This window comes from Marmota flaviventris, chromosome 5 (genome assembly GCF_047511675.1).
Source record: "Marmota flaviventris isolate mMarFla1 chromosome 5, mMarFla1.hap1, whole genome shotgun sequence".
Classification (NCBI taxonomy): domain Eukaryota; kingdom Metazoa; phylum Chordata; class Mammalia; order Rodentia; family Sciuridae; genus Marmota; species Marmota flaviventris.
In genome coordinates, this window is record NC_092502.1 from 1,860,644 (window position 1) to 1,881,291 (window position 20,648).

The 20,648-nt window shown below is 55.4% G+C and overlaps 2 protein-coding genes across 2 annotated transcripts in view; one reads left to right on the forward strand and one right to left on the reverse strand.

The window, feature by feature from the left end:
- Positions 1-357: 357 nt before the first annotated feature.
- The window catches only part of Wnt3a (Wnt family member 3A), a 42,115-nt gene continuing 21,824 nt past the window's right edge, over positions 358-20,648 (forward strand). The window contains exons 1-2 of the mRNA XM_027922455.3: positions 358-428; positions 15,219-15,460. Of these exons, the coding sequence (XP_027778256.1) occupies positions 358-428; positions 15,219-15,460 (313 nt within the window). The remainder of the gene's footprint in view (positions 429-15,218; positions 15,461-20,648) is intronic.
- On the reverse strand, positions 17,835-18,654 carry LOC114080843 (high mobility group protein B1-like). The gene has a single exon (XM_034635286.2). It carries the CDS (start codon positions 18,593-18,595, stop codon positions 17,984-17,986), a length of 612 nt encoding a protein of 203 aa, XP_034491177.2. The 5' UTR covers positions 18,596-18,654; the 3' UTR covers positions 17,835-17,983.

Below are 20,648 nucleotides of genomic sequence, written 5' to 3' on the forward strand. Positions count from 1 at the left end.
TACGGCCGCAGGAGGGGCCAGCACCACAAGGCTCTAACTTCTAGGGCCCCGCCCGCCCCCTGCCCGCCCCGCCCCAGCCCCAGCCCCGGCGGGCGCCCCCTGCGGCGCTGCCCCGCCCCCGCCGCCCCGCGCCGCCCTGGGCCTCGGCCCGCCGCCCGGCCGCCTGCCCACCTGGCGCAGCGCCGCCCTCGGAGCCCGCGCACCGGTGCACACCCGTGCACACCCGTGCACCCCGCGCACCCCGCGACCACAGGAGGGCCGAGTGCCGCCGCAGCTTCTCCTGCTCCCCGGGCCCGGCCCGCCCCGGCGCCCGCGCTCTCGGGGCGGACTCCTGGCCCTCAGGTCCTCAGCCTGGCAATGGCTCCACTCGGATACTTCTTAGTGCTCTGCAGCCTGGAGCAGGCGCTGGGCAGCTACCCGATCTGGTGGTGAGTGAGCTCCTCGCGTTCTCCCCGGCCCGGGTGCCGCCCCAGAGCAGCCGTCCCTTCGGGCATGGCCCCTGAAGACGCTCCGCGCGCGGTCAGTCTCCACTGGGACCTGTTCAGGCAGCGGGTAGCGAGGTTCTTGAGGCAATTACCGCCCCATCTGGGTAGAGGGAACGGAGAAGGTTCCAGCTGTCCCCAGCATCGGCGTCGGGCATCGGACAGAGGTGGAAAGAGGGTCAGTTTAGATAGCACTAGCCTAGGCGAGGGGCGAGGGAAGAGGGCAAGTGGGAAGCAGCGCTTCTCCAGAGACTCTTTTAGGGTATCTCTCTCTCTCTCTCTCTCTCTCTCTCTCTCTCTCTCTCTCTCACACACACACACACACACACACACACACACACACACACACACTTTAAAACAAAGTCAGAGAGACAAGACTGAACAGCTCGGAGCCGTGCAGTTACGTAAAGACAGCCCGGACCCGGCGGGGAGTGGCGCGGAGCGGGCGGCGGGCGCACTGGAGCCAGCTCTGAGCCTTGCGCGCCGCCCGGCCAGCCGTTGCAGATGTGGGGGTCCCCAGGGACACTCTCTGTGAGCCCGCTGCCCGCTGCCTGCATCTGCCTAGCAAGGAAGGGCTGCTGGAGAGAGGGATAAAGCAATGGATTTGAGAGCGAGGGGGAGGCTCCAGGACTCGCATCCGAGAGGAGCGTGCTGTCTGATCCATTCCACACAAGGCACGCTACTTGCGAGACCCTCCTCAACTTAGGGGTGGAAGTACAGATAAACCAAAAGCAAGGTCTGCGTTCTCCTGTCTCCAGTCTCCGCTGCACCTACCCTGAAGGGAGGGAGAATAAGGGCGACTCTTCCCCACTGGTAATTCCTCAGAGCACCCCACCATCGTGCAAGGGTCATCCCAGCTCCGACGCGGGGACGCTTGCAGATGCCCAGATGTGAGGAACACCAGTGGGAGGAATGTGGGCGCCAAGGGGCTGGGAAGCGTCGCTGATGGGGACCTAGTTGGACAGAAGCCTCCCCGCAAACATGCACACTCTCCCCTCCCACCCAGGAACAACTCTCCGACGGCTTGCCTAGAATTATAATAATTACACCGAAGGGAAGCGGGGAGACCGAGCGAGCCGAAGTACATCTAATCCGATAATAATTTTTCTCTTCGAGATGGTTCAAGAGAGGAGCCAGGGAGCCTGAGGTGGGGACGCGGGGCCAGGCGCAGCAGTGCGGGGAGGGTGGGTGGGCAGCTAGGGTTGCTGAAGCCCTGCGGACTGCCCGCTCCTGCGCCAGGCTGCAGGACAGCGGACACGAGATCCGCTTCAGACATCCCCGCATGCCCCGCGTCCCCGCGTCCCGGCGTGGCACCTGAGGCGCCGGGTGGCCTCCCCGGGCGCCGGCTGAGACGGCGCGCGCCCCTGGGGCGCAGGGACACTGACGCGCGTCCCGCCGGCTGTGGGGAGCCAGGGGCAGCGCGTCCAGGAGAGCCCCGCGGGCTGCCCGCTCCTGCGCCAGGCTTCTAATTAGAACCCGCCGCCGCCGCATTCCTGCGCGCAAGAGGAAGCGCTTCGCCCCCGCGCTCCTCCCATGGAGATGGGCTTCTTCGCCAGCCTCTGGGCTGCCCTGCGACCTGGAATCCTTGCCCCGGCCGTCCTGGGGGTCCCTAGCCTTGCCCACCCACCCCTATACAGATTCATAACCCTTCTCACCTGGGCTGTATGAATTCCATCCCAGATGGACTCTCAGATACACTCAGTCGCACCCTGGCATTCTTCAGGTGAGCCAGGAGGGATGCAGCCTTCCCCACCCCCCCATCAAGAGACTTGGGCAGCCCTTTTGCCCCAGGAGGCAGGGGGTGGCATGGAAGTCCGTCCCCTATGATAGGGGTGGGTGGGAGGGCCACCTTTCCACCGGCCTACACTCCCACTTTGTTCTCAGTAGGATTCTCACACTTAGCAATTCTGCTTCCTGAAAAGAGGTTCCCCGCCCCCCTTGTGGAGGGTGACAAGATAGAGTCCTCCTCCTGCCTCCTTATCCATCCCCACCCCACCCGCAGCTGGGCAAGAGCACACAGAGAGGAGGGCTCCAAAAGTCAGTGCCTCAGTGACTTGGCCAGCCACAGTGTAGTGTCCGTGCCTCAGTGACCTCGGCGAGGCGGGTGCAGCCAGGTGCAGCTGCTTCAGGAAGCTTCTCTTTCATCTGCACCCTCTACCTGCCCAAGCTTCCAGTGCTTGGTCTTTCCTGCTCCCACTCTGGGCCAGGCGGATCATTTCTCAGGGAGAGGAAGGGCCATCTTAGCCATTGTTGGGGGCGCTGGTGGTGAGCAAGCAGAGAAGGTGCTTAGGGGGCTTTCTTTATGACTTCTCACCTTCACCCTCAGCCTCCCTGATTGGCTATTTAGTTTCACCTTCCCTCCCTAAAACAAAGCAGCTAGCCCCACCGCTCTCCTCCCTGCCCCAGCACCACACATAGAATGTGCATGACTGGGACCTCCTCACCTGGATAAGCCCAGCCAGGAAGCAGCTCACATCAGGAGCGATTAGGCTTTGATGCTGGTGTGACTCTTGGGGGAGGGGAGCAGGGAGGTGTCACTGCAGCCATTGCTGCAGGCAGCCCTGTGGGAATGTGAAGGGCTGCCCACCCCCAGACCTGCTCAGTGGGGCTGTGTCTTCAACCCTCCATGTGGTGCTCTGGGGTCCCAAGGCAGAGTAGGAGTGATCCCAGAGAAACTAGCCATCCTAAGCAAGACCAGAGCAGTCCAGAGCTGGGTGGAACTCCAAGAAGGTCCATCCTGGGATCTTCAAGTGACAAAGGGGAGCCAGGTGAAGGGACCAGACCAAGGCATGGCCCTACAGGAACACACACTGCAGGGAGGTATGTCTCTTGCTCCCTCCACTCGCCTATTCAGTTCTCTTTTCATGGAAGTATAATTCATCAGAAGAGCCCACATATCAGCGGTCAGGTGACGCGGCTAAGAGGACATGGAGGACAGTATCCATAGGTACTGATTGATCTGAGATGTACTGTGAGCTCCTCCTCCTTCCCATGTCTGGGCTGATGGCATCTCATCATGTCCCCAGCAGGCCCCTGGAGGCCAGCCTCTCCTCCCCAACCTCAGCAGCTACTGGCCCTCTTCCAAGTTCCTGTGCTTCCCTCACCAGGCTGCACTCCTGCCCAGCCACCTCCGACCTCCCTTCACAGTTCTCACCCACTGTCCCTCCCTTGGGCCTTATGCCCTTATTGTCACTTGGATTTCCCATCTGATTTGGCCACTGCCCACTGCCTGCAGAGCAGGGTGAGCCCATGCCCTGGCCCCTGTCTCCCAGCAGGGCCCCTCTCTTGCTGCTTGGCCCCTCTGTGCCTACTGGACATGAGCTCCTAAGCACAGAGGCCATGCTATAGAGCAGTATGAGGCCAGTGTCCAGCCTTCTCCCTGCTCCTTGGTGGCTCAGATTTAGACAACTCCCCCTCTGAGGGACTCCCTGGTGCCCTCAGAGCCTGATGCCCATATCACAGTGACAGAAACACTTCATGAGTGTAGGACCATACCTGAATCCCTCTGCTCAGTGTCAGCCCTCTGTGGCCTCTTTCCTCCTCTTTGACCCCGATCCCCACATGCTGGCCCCACCAACACAGATGACCTGGGGTGGAGCACTCAGCCCTTCCTCCCAGCCTAGCTCCACCTGGAGGTGCCTGGTCATCAGTGGCCCCACTGCTTGTGGGGACCAAGCATCCCAGTGGAGTCAAGGTTGGTGATGGAGAGTGTACAGAGAGTGGTTGGGACCCTAGGGAGGGGTGGGATAAAGAGAAGTTTCCAGATGAGATTCACAAGCTCGTGTGATGAGAGGCACGTGGCCAGCAGTGCAGAGCAGATGAGGAGATCAAGAGACCAGCTGGGCAGGTACTGGTGACAACAGGGACCCAGGGAAGGCTGAGCAAGGTGTCTGGCCACCCCCCCCCCCCAGAGCTGGCCTGCTCCTTTGAACCTGCCCAGGAGGATAGCCCCCCCCCCGCCCCATCTCTCTGTCTTTTGGGCCCCTTTCTGCACCTCTAGCTGGCCAGATCAGTACTCAGCATACAGAACTTAAAAAGCGAGAGAAACCAACATGCTAGATGAATCCTGGGCCTGTGCTGGGAATCTCAGGGAACTGCGGTGAGGATTTCTTTCTGGAACCGACAAAAATCAAACTTTTTACAAGGGGCACAATCAGAAGTGGCTTCAGGAGGAGAATCTGTGGCCAGAATCATTGTGGCACACAGGACCAGGACCAGAACCCACACACTAGTTCATGGCAAGCCCCTTCCTGAGCACAGAGCTCCTGCCTCAGCTCACTTGTCCCTCCTGGGCTTCGGTGCCTGGGAGCCTGCCTAGGGCTGCATCTCCCAGGCTGCTGCTCCGTTTCTTCAGACCTTGTGCCTTTTTACCCCGTTCAAATGATGCTTATTTGCATAAGCCTTCTAGCCCCTTTGTAATCAGCCGGATGGATGAGGTGATGGATGGGTAGTACAGTCACATTGAATGCAATCTCAGGGGACTGCCAATGGCCTGGTGGACACTTCTTCCAGAGTCTCTTGGACAAACCTCCAGCCTAGGCAGATGGAAAATTCCAGCCCCCTGGCAGCTCTGCCTCCCTTCTCATGGTGTGACTCAGGAAGGAGGAAGCAGAGTTCAGATTTGTTACCTGTATCCAGAAAACATGGCCGGCACTTCTCGAGGTATGGTTCGCCCACCAGAGCCTGTCTGTGCACAGCTGGTCACTTGTTAGGAAGAAATAGAAACAGAAATTGGAAGAAGAGTTCCCGGTGCTGTCACAGCTGTGTCACATGCTGCAGTGTTCCATGCCCTTTGCCAGAGTGACTGGTGTCTGCAGAGCACCTCCACACCTGCTGGCCTGTCTGGACCACCTCCAGAAGGGAGGGTCTTCCACACACACTGCTGCCCCTGCCCCTGTCCTTGGAGGTTTACATTTGCCCCTGTTGAGAGAAGTTAAAGGGCTGGGGACAACACTGCTGAGAGGTTTCAGAAAAAGGCTGGCTTGGCATCTCTGAAAGCCACTGCGTGGCTCCAGGAGAGGAGCTGGGAGCCAAGGGTGCAGGTGGTGGACAAGAGGGCTGGTTTGGGCTCAGAGTGGGGAAAGGCTGCCTTGGGTTGATGTAGATGGCCATCTGCAGAACCAGAGGCTGAGGACAGGAAGCAGGGAGCCGGGAGCCGGCCGTAGACACAGCGCGATCCTATGACACCACTGGGGACAGAACCACATGCTACAGCCACTACCAGTCCTCCCAGTAGATGCACGACCCTCAAATCCACAGCCAGAGGACAGGTGTTGAGGGCGCTGGGCTGAGGAGCAGGACTGAGGCATGGACTTGCCACATGCCCTGACGCCTGCTCACACGGGATGTGTCCCTCCCTTGTGAATGACCCAAACATCACCTGCACCGTTGGGGCTGGATGTGGGTGCGGGGTGCCCAGTGAGCAGGAGGCACTGTTCTCCTCTCCTCTGGTCCTACCTTTCCCCTCTGCCGCCATCAGGAAGGTCATGTTGAACGAAGAACAGGTGGACAGATGGGCAAAGGGTCTTTCCTGTGGAAAACAGACACTGCACTTGAGTTTGGGCGGACAAGAGGACACAATTTAATGTTTTCACCACCTGCCCGTCCCACTGGTTGACGAGATCCCAGCCCTGAGGCTCAGGGGCCCGGCCTCTGCCTGTGCCTCGGTCTCCCTCCCAGGTTCCCCAGGTGACACCCTGGAGGTGTCTCACACATTGGAGCTTCCACATTCCTTCCCCAGCAAAACGTGCTGCCGCCGCCCAGGGAGGCTGGCAAACGCATGGCCGCCGGCACGGGAGCCTCCCCGCCTGCTGGGACTCGTCAAGGTATGTGTCAGTAATCCGCAGGCCCGGTGGGGCAGGACTAGGCGCTGACTGTGAGGGCCCCAGGCAGGGCTGTGCAGCCTGGGGAGGGAGGCAGTGGCCCCGACCCCAAGGGACTGGGAACCCCCCAGCTCAGAAAGTCTCTGGCCACTAAGAAGTGCCTCCCATGGGTGAAAAGAGTCCAGATGGCTCCCGGGCAGCCCCTGCTGGCGAGGACAGACTACTTGGGTCATCCATCCACTGAGAGGGTGAACAGCCCCACACTTGGGGTCATAGATCTGAGGATGGAGATCTTATCCTGCCCATGCAAAGGCCCTGAGGTCAGAAGACCCTTCAAAACAGGACTAGTGCTCCGGAGGCCTTCATACACGCAGCCCAGCCAGGCCCTCTGCAGCAGAGACCCCCCACACACACACACGAATTCTCCTTGTCGCTCAGGGCTGGGCAGAGCCACTGTATCCTCCCTGCCTAGATCAAACTCTGTGCCAGTGAAGAATAAGACAGGAGAGGTGCCTCCTACCCCAGATGCAGATGTGGGAGAAGTTGGGTGAGGGTCAGAGGCACCAGGAAGGCACCAGCAGGGCCAGGGCACACAGCTCTCCTACTAGGGGTGACCCCTGAAGAGCTGTCTTGGGATGGGTCCATCCCCAGTAAGGTCAGAGGAGCAATGCAGACCTGGGAGTGAACACAAGTCCAGCCCCTCCTCAGCCTCTCTCGTGGAGCCTTGGGTAGGTCAAGACCCGATCACCTAGTCTGACACAGAGGAAAGGTGAGGCCCAGGCCGGGCAAGGCTGTCACAGTGAGCCAGCGAATGCTGGGGCCCAGCCGGAGCCCACATCCAGGCCCAGCGCAATACCACTGGCCTCAGCCCCACTGCCGAGCCCTTCTCCCTGCCAGCAGCCTACATGAAGAATGACTGGCAGGTCCCCTGCTTGCACCTGGACCCCCTCCCTGGGACATGCAAGCACAGAGTTATGTCCTTGGTGCACAGGTGCTCCGACCTTGCCAAACTGTACTACAAAAAGAAACCTGAAAGCCTGCCAACCCCGGGAGGACTTACTGGGGAGCAGCAGCAACTCTGGAGCAGGACCCCCTGGGCTACCAGAACCCCACATCCACAGGGTATGAGGAGGCCTTGCAAGTCCAGCATCACAGAGCCTGCCCTGAGCTAAGTGCCACCAGAGACGGGACACATGAACACTAAGACACACTTGAGACCCAACAGAAGCTGGAGGCCCTCGGCCCAGAGAGGCCAGCACTGGCCCAGGCTGGGCTGGCCTGCTGCCCGCCTTGAAGTCCTGGGCTGGCCTCCTTCCTCCAGCATGTCACAGCCAGCATCTCTGCTGTACCCCTGGCCAGGTGCCCGGCCTTTCAACAGGAGCGAGGGGAGGAGGGAAAACCATTAGTGCTGGCGGATGGCGGGCGTGGCTCGTGTGGCTGTGGCCACAGCTGAAACTGTGAGCGAGGCACAGGGTCCACTTTCCAGCACAGCATTCTGCAAGCTCAGAGTTGAAGGCAATGGTCTCCCCTTAAAGACCAGTAGGACCGAAAAACAAAAAGCCACCAGCGTGAGAGAGTGAGGCAGGACACACGTCCCACGCAGGCTTCTCCAGTCATGCTCATTTCACTCTCAGACGTGCTTCCCACAGAAGGAGAGGCCCATGCTGCTTTCTAAGGCCTCCTGTCATTGTTGAACAACGTCTTCCTCCTTGATAGTGACCATGGGGTGGCCTCCACTCGCCGGTGCCCAAGCTTGGCCATTGGCCCTTTCTGGCCGGGGCATGGTCTCTGAAGGCTGTGATTCCAGAGGAGGGCACAGCGGTGTGTTCCACATGGACACCAAGTTTGGGGGTCTGGGGGACATCGCCTTGTCACAGTGGGACAGTTGAGAGCCTTGCTGCTTGGCCAGGGGGCAGCTGAGCAGGGGCTGTGCACACCTTCCAAGACTTGGTTGGCTATGAGAGGGGAACTGGAGTGAATTCCTCACAGGGTGAATCACCGAGGCCAGGTGCAGGGAAATGGGTGCAGCGAGGGCGGGCCAGCCTCTCGGCTTCTCCCCCTGGGGCTGGGCAGGGCCCTCCAGTCTCTGCTATTGCCACTATCCCGAGGCAGGGATGGACCTCCCTGTGACCTGGATGGACAGACAGGTGGGATGCAGGGTGTGAGTGGAAGTTACTGATTACAGGGTCCCACTCCCAGTGCTCACCTGAGCAGGCCGAGGGTGTGATCTGAGCCCAGACTCCATGGTCCTTCAAGTGAGTGACTTTGAATAAAGGCCTCCTCTCGGTCTGGACGCTGGTCTTCGTCCTCTGAAGCCCCTTTGTGAGAGGGTAGTGAGAAGCCTGCAGGAACCTGGTGGGAGTTGGGTGGGCACCTGAGGCTCCAGGCAGGGGTGGGTTCATGCTGGAGGGGTGAGACCTCTAGCTTGGCTGCTGGCCTGTAGATGTCTCTTGGGACCGACTGCCAGACTCAGGGTCCACTGGCTGTGTCCCTGCCCACACCTGGCAGCTTTGCATCCTGTGCCAGCCTACTCTGGGGTGTCCCCACTGTTTGTGTATCAATGGTACACCTGGCTCTCTGTAGCATCCTTGTGTCCTCCAGAAGGCAAGTTGAAGGTCTAGACATCCGGACCCTCCCAGTTGCTTCTATGGAGATGGGCTGGAGGGAAGCAGGAGAGCAGATGGCAGGGACCTTGGGATCCCTGTGAACTTATACTCAGGGCTGTGGAGGGCAAACACATTTTGCATTTGAACTCGTTCTTTGAAAATTCCGGTCTGTCCACCAGCCTTTGACATCTTGGAACATCTGAGTCACAAGTAGCCTCAGAATCCAGCTTGTCTTAAACCAGCAACTCTGCTGTCTTGGGACCACCTGAGAGGACCCTGCTCTAAACCAGGGACCTCCCCCCAGTTCAGCAGAGGTGTCAAGAGTCTCAAAGGACAGGCCAGAGTAGACCAGCCCTGGGGGGCAAGACCTGACAAGGGGCCACCACCCTTGTCCCCCTCAAGGACTATCCTAATATGCAAATGGAGCAGGGCAGGAGGTGGGCATCCTGTGACATCCTATGTCCTTAGCCCGTGGTGGCTGATGTGGGGGCTATTGAGCCATGCCATTGAGATCAGACTCATCATAAATATTATTTTGCATGGACAGGGCTTAGTACATTTTAGGGTCACCATAGGGTATTGGGAAGGGAGGACCTTGGGTCCAACATGCTGGAAACCCTGTTTTGCCATCCCAACCCAACAGCATGCACAGGCTCCTGGAGGCTCTCCAGTTGTCCTGCAGGTTGTGTGTTGGAGGGAGCCATACACGGGAGAGAGGGCGTCATCCATGAGCTCCGTCCAGTGGTCACATGGGAGATGGGAAGGGGGAGACAGCTGGGGACAGTCACAAGTGGCAGGAGCAGTGGGGGGTTGGAGGAACCAATTTAGCACAGCAAGAGTCCCTGTGCATAGCAGGGCACTGTGGCACAGGCGTGGCAGGAGGTGGATCCTCCGGGCGGCTTGCATCCCCAGAGCTTGTGGCATTGGGCTCAGGAAGTTGTGTCCCTCCTCAACACATTTCTTTTCCCCTTTGGGCCCAAGAGCTTAGAGGGTGCTGAGACTCAGGGAAGGTGGGAAGTCCAGTATGAGCGGGAGAAGGGAGGTGGTAAACCTTAGGCTCCTACTGCTGTAAGACAGGGGCTCCTGAGGCTCACAGGCCTGACTGCATCCGAAGCTCAGGGTCTCAGGAAGCCAAAATCAAGGAGTCTGTTGGGCTTGGGAAGAGCCTGTCTCTACCCTCATCCTCGTGGTCGAGGAGCAGTTGCTAGCTGTAGGATCTACTCTCCCAGTCCTGGAAGGCTGTGGCCCAGGGTCCCTCTCAGCTCTTAGTGGTCATTCTATGGTCCTGGAGTGTGGCCCCCTTCTCAGGACCAGCAATTGCAAGGTGCATCCCAGGCTCCAGAGAAGACTCAGAGAGCTCAAGGTGGCCACAGTAACTCGGATTGCCCGACATTGATTTTCATCTGCAAAATACCACTGGGACATCCTCTGCACAGTTCTGGGCCCCGGGATGGGGAAGTTGGGGTCCTGCCAGATTCTGAGCTTGCAGAGGTTTGGGGATGAGGACAAGGCAGGTGCCATCCACTATCCAGGCCAGGTCCTCTGGGTGCAGAGCAGACAGCTGAGAGGAGCAGCAGGAGAGCTGAGGTGGAGAAGAGCCCTGGGAGAAGGTCTGTGTCTCCAGATCTCACATCACATCTCTATTAAGGCTCAGGGCAGCCTCCGGGTGCCAGGCCACTGAGCAGGACCTCTCCAGCCTTCCAAGACAGGAAAACAACATCTCATTTTCACCTGCCATTAGTTGCAGCAGGGTCTTGCCTTCCGTCCTAAATGGGGGTGGCTGTGGCCACACTGTCACAGGGAGAAGGCAGGCACTGTCATCTCAGGTAACAGTTGATGTGGAGAACACAAATGCCATCAGTTCTCTAAAATTGTGTAGGAACTCAGCCACTTGTTGGGTGAGCTGAGGGTCACGGCCGGGGACCAGGAGGCTGCTGTCCACATGTCTGATTCCTCCTTCTGTACCAGTGCTCCAATTGTCCCTTCTGGGCCAGCACTTGAGAAGGACATATCCAGCACCCAGACCAGGGGTTGCATGAGTAACAGGGGCTCTTGATGTTGTTCACTAAGGACTGATGAGTGGCTGGGTCAGGAACTTGAATTTGACAACCCTCAGCCATCAAATGCTTGGACTTGGTTCCTTGAAACTGTTCCCTCTCCACCTGCTCCCTCCTTAGTACTTGGGCACCTCAACCCACAAATGCAGACTTCCATGTCTGTGTGACCGGCCCAAGAGCCCAGGTGAGTTTGATGTCATATTTTGTGCATCCTGAGAAACTGTTCTGAGAGTGGCTGGGAGACACAAGCACTCTGTGCCATCCTGGGTGGGGTACTTTTCAGCTTGTGAAGTCCTCTGCCACGCAGCACCACCATCCTAGCCACAGCTCCCTAAGGAGGCCCGTCCAGGCCTTCCCCTCTCCTGGCCCTTATCCCAGGCCAGAGCTCCCATGTCCTCCCAGAGGGTGCCACAGATGGTGGCTTTGCAGCTATTCATTCATTAGGGGCACCTGTGTTCTCCCTGGACTAGAAGTTTGTGTCCTGGGGATTCTGGGGAAGGGAGGGACAGTGTGCACAGTGTGTACTTCTGTATGATGTTTCATAGGACAATATATCTTGTGTGGGGTTGTTAAGGCCCAGTTGAGCCCCCTTGGGCCTTATGCCTCTCCCTCATCAGTGAGAGCCCTCTCAGCTGCTGCCCCCAACCTGAGACGCTGCAGTGCTGGGGCCTTCTTGGGCCCAGCTCTCTAGGAAGGAGAAAGGGTCTGGGTACCCTAACTCAAAGGGCCCTGGGGTTCAGAGAAGACAGGAGAGGCCTCCCCTCCAACCTCCCCAAGTCCATGAGGACAAGCATAGGGACCCAGTGAGGATTCGTGGGGGCCAGAGCAGCTGCTGGCACCCTGGTTGGGGAAGGTGGCAAGCTGGGGCCTGCCAGGGCAGTGGGGGGAGCAGAGGAACTGACTCAGCACCCGGAAGAGCTGGCGCTGGGAGAGCCTGGGGAGCCCCCTCTGCCTCCCAGCAGCACCCCACCCTACCCCGTCCTGACCGCCCGGCGAGGTGGGAAAGGTGCTGAGACTGCAGGCCCTGTCCTGTCTGCAGAAGCTGCAGGGTCCAGGGCTGGGCATTCATCAGCTCACTTCCCCCATCCACCATCGGCAGCCCCGGAGTAAGACGCGGCCTCTAGCATCCAGCAGTGGAAGCCACCTGACCTTCAGAAATGGTCACAGCCCCAGGATCAGTTCCTATTTTGAAGACAGCTAGAGAGACGAGTCCTCGTTTTTTCTGTCTAAACAGATTCCTTTATTTTCCATTTGTTCTCCGTCTCCGAGTCAACAAAACATCCAACAACAGTTTCCTTCTTGTGGATGGATGGACAGATGGACAGACAGGTGTAGCTCACCCCTTCCCTGGTGGCTGTGAGTAACCAAAAAGAAGAACAGGTTCTGTGGGCCTCAGGACTGGGCCATTTCTGAGAAGCTCTCAGATGGAGCCACAACCTACAAACCTCTCCCCACAACTTTCTGTCAGGGAGATTGCCGAACATCCAGAAGAGATGCAGAACCTGAACCCCAAACACCGCGGGTCCGCACCCCACATTCCACACTGCCTGGAGCGCCCTGGACCTGCCATCCTCTCTGGCCCATCCTTCCCTCTTCATGCTTTTGTGTACAAGCCAACCCCTGTTGCCCTCCACCACTTGGGCATGCATGTCGCTAACTAGCACCTCCTGTGTGCCAGTGTCACCCCATAGAAGGGGTGGAAGTGAAGCACCCTGGTCCTGGTGGAGGAGAGGTCCACCAAGGTAACTAGCCCATCCCCAATTAGACAGAAGGCTCCCAGTCCTGAGTGGCCAGTCCCCCAGCTCACCGCACTCACTTGCCCCTGAGGCACCTCAGCTGGGGCTGGGGCTCCTGGCTCCCACCATGCTCAACCCCCACAGAGGGCTCCCTCCGCACCCCCTTCTCATCATTCAGGAGGCCTGGCAGGAAGTGAGAAGGGCCAGCCAGAGGGAGACCAGATGTCTCCTCCAGTCTGTTCCTGCCCGTGTGCTGGACACCCAGGTGACCCCCAGCTACTTGGTCCTCAGAGACCCCTCTCCCTGAAACCTCCACTCATGGCTGAGGGTGTCATCCCAACACCTCAGGCTGCCTGTGAGGGCGGACCCCAAAAGGAGAAGGCACAGCTGAATCCAGAGGCCCAGCGCCACATGCAGGAGGGGACCCAAGAGGGAGCCGGGGAGAAAGCCTCAGCAGTCATCAGAGTGGGGGACGTAGAAACCAGGATGGAGAGGGTTGGACAACAGGTGATGGAGGTGTGGGTGCTTTGAAGGGAAGCATGACTGAGGTCCAGGGGAGATTCTTCTTAGTTTTTACAGCTAGGAGTATCTTGGAACAGGGTGGGTGCCAGTGGACAGCTGGACCAGAGGGAGGGCTGAGGCGTGGAGGGAGTGGCTAGAGCTTTTCATGACTCATTGCTGCAGGAGGTAAGCAGGTGCCCAGTGGGCAGGCCTGATGTGGGTACATCTGGGGGCCTCTGGTTTTCAGTGTGGTCAGCCAAGAGTATAGGGGAGCATGAGGTACAGCCACACCCTTCTCCCTGGTTCAGTCTTTCCCCTCTCTGGGCTCTAGGGCACCTGGCCTGCCCCTCCTCTGTCCCACTCTTGAGGGCAGGGACCACTGATCCTGGCCCCATTCCAGTTTCTCAGCCCCTGAGCCAGGGCCCAGGCAGAAGGCTGACCTTCTGCTAGGCATAATGGCACATGACTGTGATCCCAGCTGTAACCCAGCTGGGGGTGGAGGGTTGCAAGTTAGAGGTCAGCCTGGCAACTTAGCAGGACCCTGCTTCGAAATAAAATTCTTGGAAAGGGCTGGTGCAGGAGGCAGCTCAGCAATACAGCTTGCCTAGCATACAGGAGGCCTTAGGTTCAAGGAGAAAGAAAGAGGAAAACTGTCCTTCTGTCCTGCCAAGTGCCACTCAGACTACACCTGGAGCACCCATGTGGTTTGTGCAGCACTAGCATGGACACTAGGGGGTCTCCATGGCCTGTACCCAGAGAGGAAAATGTGAGCCATTCTCATCCCATGTGGGGCAGGTGTACCCTGCGCTGGATCTAAGAGAGAAGCACAGGAGCGTGGACGGGAAAGTCCATGTGACTCTGAGACCGGAGGTGGCCCCCCAGGTACTCCAGGGCCAGCCCTCCCAGTAGCACTACAGGGAGGGACATGTGGGGAAACTTGGCAGGTGTCACCTGCCCGCAGACCCCACAATAGTGGGGTGAGGAGCAAGCGTGACCCACAATGTCCTGCACACAGGGGACCCATGACACCATGAGTGGGGTTTGGAGGCAACAGAGGGGGTGGTGGCGGGCAAAAGGCAATTGGACCCACTGATGTCTCTTTCTGTTCTTCCCACCCCACCCTTCTCCAAAAGGACTTGGCAAATCTTTCTTTTAGATTGAGGTGCAGTTTTATAGAGCTGGTCCCGCATCTGAGGCTCTGCATCTGCAGGGTTAACTGAGGATTGAAATATTTGGGAGAAAATTGCGTGTGTCCTGAACCCTGGGGTCCTATTCCCTGAATGATACACTTTAGCAGCCATCTACACCATGCTACATTGTGTCGGGTATCACTGTAATCTAGAGATGATTTAAAGTTTTAGGGGACAATGTGCCATTTTATGCAAGGGACTTGAGTAACTGCAGATCTTAGTATCCATGGGAGATCTAGGAGCCAGTCCCCACCCTGTGGATACTGAGGGGTGCTGTGTCTTGAACACATCTTATTGAGGGTGCGTGTCTTGTATCTTTGGGGTAAATAGCCAAATATGGGCAGGAATGGGTTTCATGTGATTCTTGCCCCGATCACATCCCTACTCCAGAAGCTGAGCTTCTCCTCCTGGGCCCTAAGGTGCCCCTATTTAGGAAGCCCCTGTGCAGGCCTGGGGCCACCTGCTCTGGGGTACATCCCAAGGCCCTAATTTAGTAGCCAGCAATTCTAGTCTCTGCATTCTCCAAAAGCATTGGGGGCCTCCACCAGTGTCCTAATGCGCCCAGGATCCCTGCATTCCCAAGGGTGGGGGGGTGTGGGCCCTTCTTTTGCCTCCCACATCCGTCAGTTTGCTCGGTGCTGTATCAGGTACACGGATGGGAAGGGCCCTGGCTTTTCCTTAATATCAAGTTTCCGTCAAAGCAGAAGTGTCCTGCCCCTCAGTGCACATGTGCCCCCAAAGCAAAAGGCCTATGTGTGCCCCAGGGCAGGGCAGCCTCCCCACTGTGTTCCCGGCTGGCCCTAACCACCTGTCCTCCTTGCTAGGTCACTGGCCATCGGGCCCCAGTACACCTCTCTGAGCACACACCCCATCCTCTGTGCCAGCATCCCAGGCCTGGTGCCCAAGCAGCTGCGCTTCTGCAGAAACTACGTGGAGATCATGCCTAGCGTGGCTGAGGGTGTCAAGCTGGGCATCCAGGAGTGCCAGCACCAGTTCCGTGGCCGCCGCTGGAATTGCACCACTGTGGATGACAGCCTGGCCATCTTCGGGCCTGTGCTCGACAAAGGTACCTGCCCTGCTACCATGTGTCCTCTCAGGGACTTGGGAAGCCTGTGAGGGAGGGGCAGGCTGGCCTGGGATGTGCAGATGCAGGGTCCCTGGGTGTGCCTCCTCCTCCCTCCCTCTCAGGAGCCAGGGCTTATAGGGAGAAAACCCCAGGAAGGGAGAGGAGCTGGGGCTGTGGGTTGGTCCAGGAAAGAGAGGACGGTGGGAGACTGGGTGTTGGTTGGCTGCTGCCAAAGAGCAAATTAACCCATAATGTAGTGGCTAGAGCAATGATTACCATGTGCCATTGCAGCCTGCTGGCCAGGGGTGCATCTGCCCATGTCATGAGGCCAGCCCAGCTGGACACCATGAAGGGCCTACTCGACGGGGGCTTCTTAACAGCCTGGGGCCTGGATCTCAGGGCAGATATAGGGAGAGAGAGGAAGAGACAGACAGAGACAGAGACAGGCAAAGAGAAACAAAGAGACTGAGACAAGGGACTAGGGGACAGAGACAGGGAGAAACGGGTAGGGAGACAAAGACACAGAGACCCAGAAACAGACACAGCCAGGCAGAGAGACAGAGGGAAACAAAGAGAAACAGGAGGCAAAGGTAGAGAGAGAGACACAGAGGGGGACCATGGGAGAGAGGACACACAAAATGCAAGCTTTTGTGGCTTTGGAACAAAACTGAGGAAAATCAAATGATTGGAATCACTTCTAAGCATACAATCCTGTGCATTAGCACATTCATAGAATTGTTGACACAACCTCTCATTCCAGAATGTTTGCATCACCCTCAAAGAAACCCATGCCCATGAGTGGCCCCTCCAGGCCCTCTTCCCCTCCAGACCCTTGGCCACTGGCCTGCTGCCTGTACCTATGGACTCTCCTGTTGTGGACATTGCCTACAGCATGGTCACTCACTGTGCGACTTCTGGGGCTAGCTTCTTCCCTCAGCATGGCGGTTCAAGGGACGTCTGTAGGAGCATGTCAGTACTTTGTGGCTTTTAGTGGATGAATACTCTACTCTCCCAGGAAGGATGGACCACATTGTCTATCCCTTCCCCAGTTGGTGGACACCAGGGTTGTCTCCACCTTTTGACTATGTGAAGAGTGCTGCTAAGAACAGCATTTCTTGGGCAAGCATTTCTTTTTGAATCTTTGGGGAATAAAATCAGGAGTGGTGATTGCTGGGTCATATGCTAATTCTATACTTAGTTTTTCAAGGAACTGCCCAATGTTTTCCATAGTAGCTGAACCATTGTGCATTCCTACCAGCAATGCCTGAGGATGCCGATTTTACACATCCTCAGCAACACTCAGTTTTGCTTGTGAGCCATTGTGGTGTATGTATGAGGCATCTGTCTGTGTTTCATGTGCACACGCCAATGGTAAAGTGTGCTCATTGGTTTTCTGCATATTGTATTTGAAGAATTGTCTGTTCAAATCCTTGATCCATTTTTTAATTGAATCATTTGTCTTCTTATCATTGAGTTACATGTGCTTTTTATATATTCTGGATACTAAACGTTTATCAGATACATGATTTGCAAATATTTCCTACCATGTGTATCACTTTTGTGATAGCAGCCTTTGATGCACAAAAGAGCTTACTGTTGATGAAGTCCAATAAATTTAGATGTCATATCAAAGCAAGCATTTCCTAAGCCTAACTCACAAAGATGCACAGCTATGCTTTCTCTCTTACCTTCAGGCCAGGTGAGTGAGCTACTTTGAGCTTCTTTATGCATTTGCTATCAAGTGGGGATCCGGTCACATTCCTCTGCCTGTGGAATCCTGTCATTCCAGTACTTTCTGTTGAAAGGTTGTTCCTCTCCCTCTGAATGATCTTGACACCCTGGTCAAGAATCAGTTGGCCAATTCCATTCCATTGGCCTATGTGTCTATATTTTTGTGAATACTACACTATTTTGTTTGTTGTAACTTTGGAGGATGTTTTGGGCAATGTGTGTCCCAACTTTGGATTTCTCTTCCAAAATTATTGTGGCTATTGGAGTTCCTTGCAATTCTATTTTTTCCACTTTGTTGTTGTTGATGATGATGCATTATAGTTGGTTTTTTTTTCTAATAAACAAAATTGTATTTACTTAGAAGCATTCAGAATGTCAACAAAACAGCTGCAACTTTTTTTTTTTTGCAATTACAGAGTGGTATTCAGTTAACAGAACAACAATTATTTCATATAAGCTGCATCAGAGACAACTGAAGATGAAAAACTACCGTCCCCATATATAACTAATTTGTGCTGTGCACCAACAAGAACCTGCTTTAAATTTCCATGCCAATTTACAACCCCCATACTGTACCAGGCAAGGTTAGTGGCTATTGAAAATACCACCAGGACAGGGCTATCTAAAGACACATTCGGTAGTGTGTTAACTATACAAAAAAAGACACTGTACAGTTTAAAAACAAATCTTACACAGCCTTACATTTCAATTTTTTTCTTTAAAAGGAGTGAGTTGTGTACAAGGGGGTTAAATGCTTTATAGACAAGAAAAAAAAACTGCGCTAGAACCAACTTATTCATCATCATCATCTTCTTCTTCATCTTCATCTTCTTCATCTTCCTCTTCCTCCTCATCCTCTTCATCTTCCTCATCTTCCTCCTCTTCCTTCTTTTTCTTGCTTTTTTCAGCCTTGACAACTCCCTTTTTTGCTGCATCAGGTTTTCCTTTAGCTCGGTAGGCAGCAATATCCTTTTCGTATTTTTCCTTCAGCTTGGCAGCTTTCTTTTCATAAGGCTGCTTATCATCTGCAGCAGTGTTATTCCACATCTCTCCCAGTTTCTTTGCAACATCACCAATGGATAGGCCAGGATGTTCTCCCTTGATTTTGGGGCGATACTCAGAACAGAACAAGAAGAAGGCCGACGGAGGCCTCTTGGGTGCATTGGGATCCTTGAACTTCTTTTTTGTTTCCCCTTTAGGAGGGATATAGGTTTTCATTTCTCTTTCATAACGGGCCTTGTCCGCCTTTGCCATGTCTTCAAATTTTCCTTTCTCTTTAGCAGACATGGTCTTCCACCTCTCTGAGCACTTCTTAGAAAACTCTGAGAAGTTGACTGAAGCATCTGGGTGCTTCTTCTTGTGCTCCTCCCGGCAAGTTTGCACAGAGAATGCATATGATGACATTTTGCCTCTCGGCTTCTTAGGATCTCCTTTGCCTATGTTTAGTTATTTTTTTAACACAGTAGTGACATTAACTTCCCATAAAACCAGACGGGAACATGGCAATGATAGCCGATTCCTAGAAGTGGCTATGCCAACCAAAAGACGGTCCTTCGGTGTAATCTCAAAAAGCCTGGATATTCCATATATGTTATGTATATCTTATCTGCCTGTGTCGGTTCTGAATTTCTTACGGGTCATTTAAACAATTTTTAAATCTGCAAAGCCATTTTTAAACAACAAAACCAAAGGTCAAAAAAACTTATGCTGCCAAATTGTTGATTTGCGGTAGACACAAAATAAATAAGGAGACCAAGTGAGTTGACCTTTTAAAATTATAGGCCGTAAAAAAAAAGGAAAGAAAAAAGAAATCATCGTGCATCGAAAGTTTTCCCGATTCCTTAAAAAAAATACCCTCTTTGCATAAAACTTTGCTCGGAGGGAGGAGCAGCAAGCCCCAGGGCTCGGGACCAGGCTGGGGAGGCGGTGGCACTGCAAGGCAGCCTCGTTTCCTATCGGTTTGGCCCTGAGATGTATTTCTGTTCTGACTAAACACGTCCGGTCTGAAGTTTCTTCGAGTAAACAAGGATGAGGGACAAAAGCCACTCCTGCTCGCGGTTCCGCGGCCCCCTCCCCCCGCCGGGGGAGTGTTTCTGGGAGCCGTGAAAGTTGGGGTGCCTCAGCGCAGGGCGGGCGCCCCAGACTCCAGAACATGTTGATGGGTTTGTTATTATATATACAAACGTGCACACAACATGATAATATAATTTGGCCAAGGTCACTCTACCTTGCAATTCTATACAAATTGTAGATCAGCTTTTCCATTGCTGCAAAAAGTCAGTTGAGCTTCTGGTGGGACTGAGTGAAGCTGTGGGCTGCTTTGGGATGGTCCTGCCTTGCCAACCACACTGCGTCTTCCCTCAAGAGCGCAGGATGGAGCACCCTCTCTGTGCCTACTTGTATGCTGTGGCTTTCAGGACACAGGGCTTGCACCTCTGTGGTTAATGTATTCCCGAGTGCTCTGTTCTCCTGGTGCTGTTGTAAATGGAATTGCTGCCCGATTCTTTTTCCAGGTTGTTCATTACTGATCTTTAGAGACACATCTTGTCAGGTGCCATGGTGCATATCTGTAATCTCAGCAACTTGGGAGACTCAAGACAGGAAAATCAAAGTTCAAGGCCAGCCTTAGCAAGACGCTGCCTCAAAATAAAGAGTAGAAAGGGCTGGGGATGTAGCTCAGTGGTAGAGTCCCTGGGTTCAATCCCAGTACCCCAAAAAATTATAAGATAAGAGTTTTCTGTGCTTTGAGTCTGTATCCTGCAATTTTGATTATTGGCTGTGAAGTGTGTGTGTGTGTGTGTGTGTGTGTACTGTTTGCACATCTGTGTGCATACCGTTTGCCCCTTGTAATCCTCTAGGGACAGGTTGAAGAGAAGCAGGACTACTCTCCCCTTACCTCTTTCCCTAACTCCTCTGGCTTGGACCTCCAGAGCCCTGCTGAAGAGAAGTGGTGAGAGTGGCAGCCTGCCTGGTCCCCCACCAGGCCGGAGGCCTTCAGCCTTCACCACTGTGTGCCACTTGGTTACAGGTCCCCACGAGGTCCCCAGGTGGCAGAAGTTTCTGTACTTCACTTTTGAATGTTTTCAAGGAAAACCCTGTGCAGTGGCTGCTCTGCCCCCACAGAGTTCAGAATTCAGCAAAGCAGTGTCTTGACTCAGAGAGATGCCAGGTCGATTTTTGGATGCTGGCTGCCACTTGTACCCAGACCTCCCTGTGCCAGTCTCAGCCCCCACACCCACACCACCCTTTGCTGGGCGCTGTGCCCTTTGGCTATTTCCAGAGGTCTGACTGTGGGGTCCGGCAGTTTGGGCTTGCTTTTCCATGGCTCCTGGAGTTTCCTACCGGGTCCTGGGGTGTGAGCAGACCACAGACCCCACCACTCGATGGCATAGAGGTCACCATGGAGGAGCATCATGAAGTTTGCAGTGTAGTCAGCTCCTGAAGGGGCCATCGCTTC

Bases quoted from the DNA above. Each gene is read 5' to 3' on its own strand.
- LOC114080843 (XM_034635286.2), bottom strand. From the start codon at position 18,595: ATGTCATCATATGCATTCTCTGTGCAAACTTGCCGGGAGGAGCACAAG.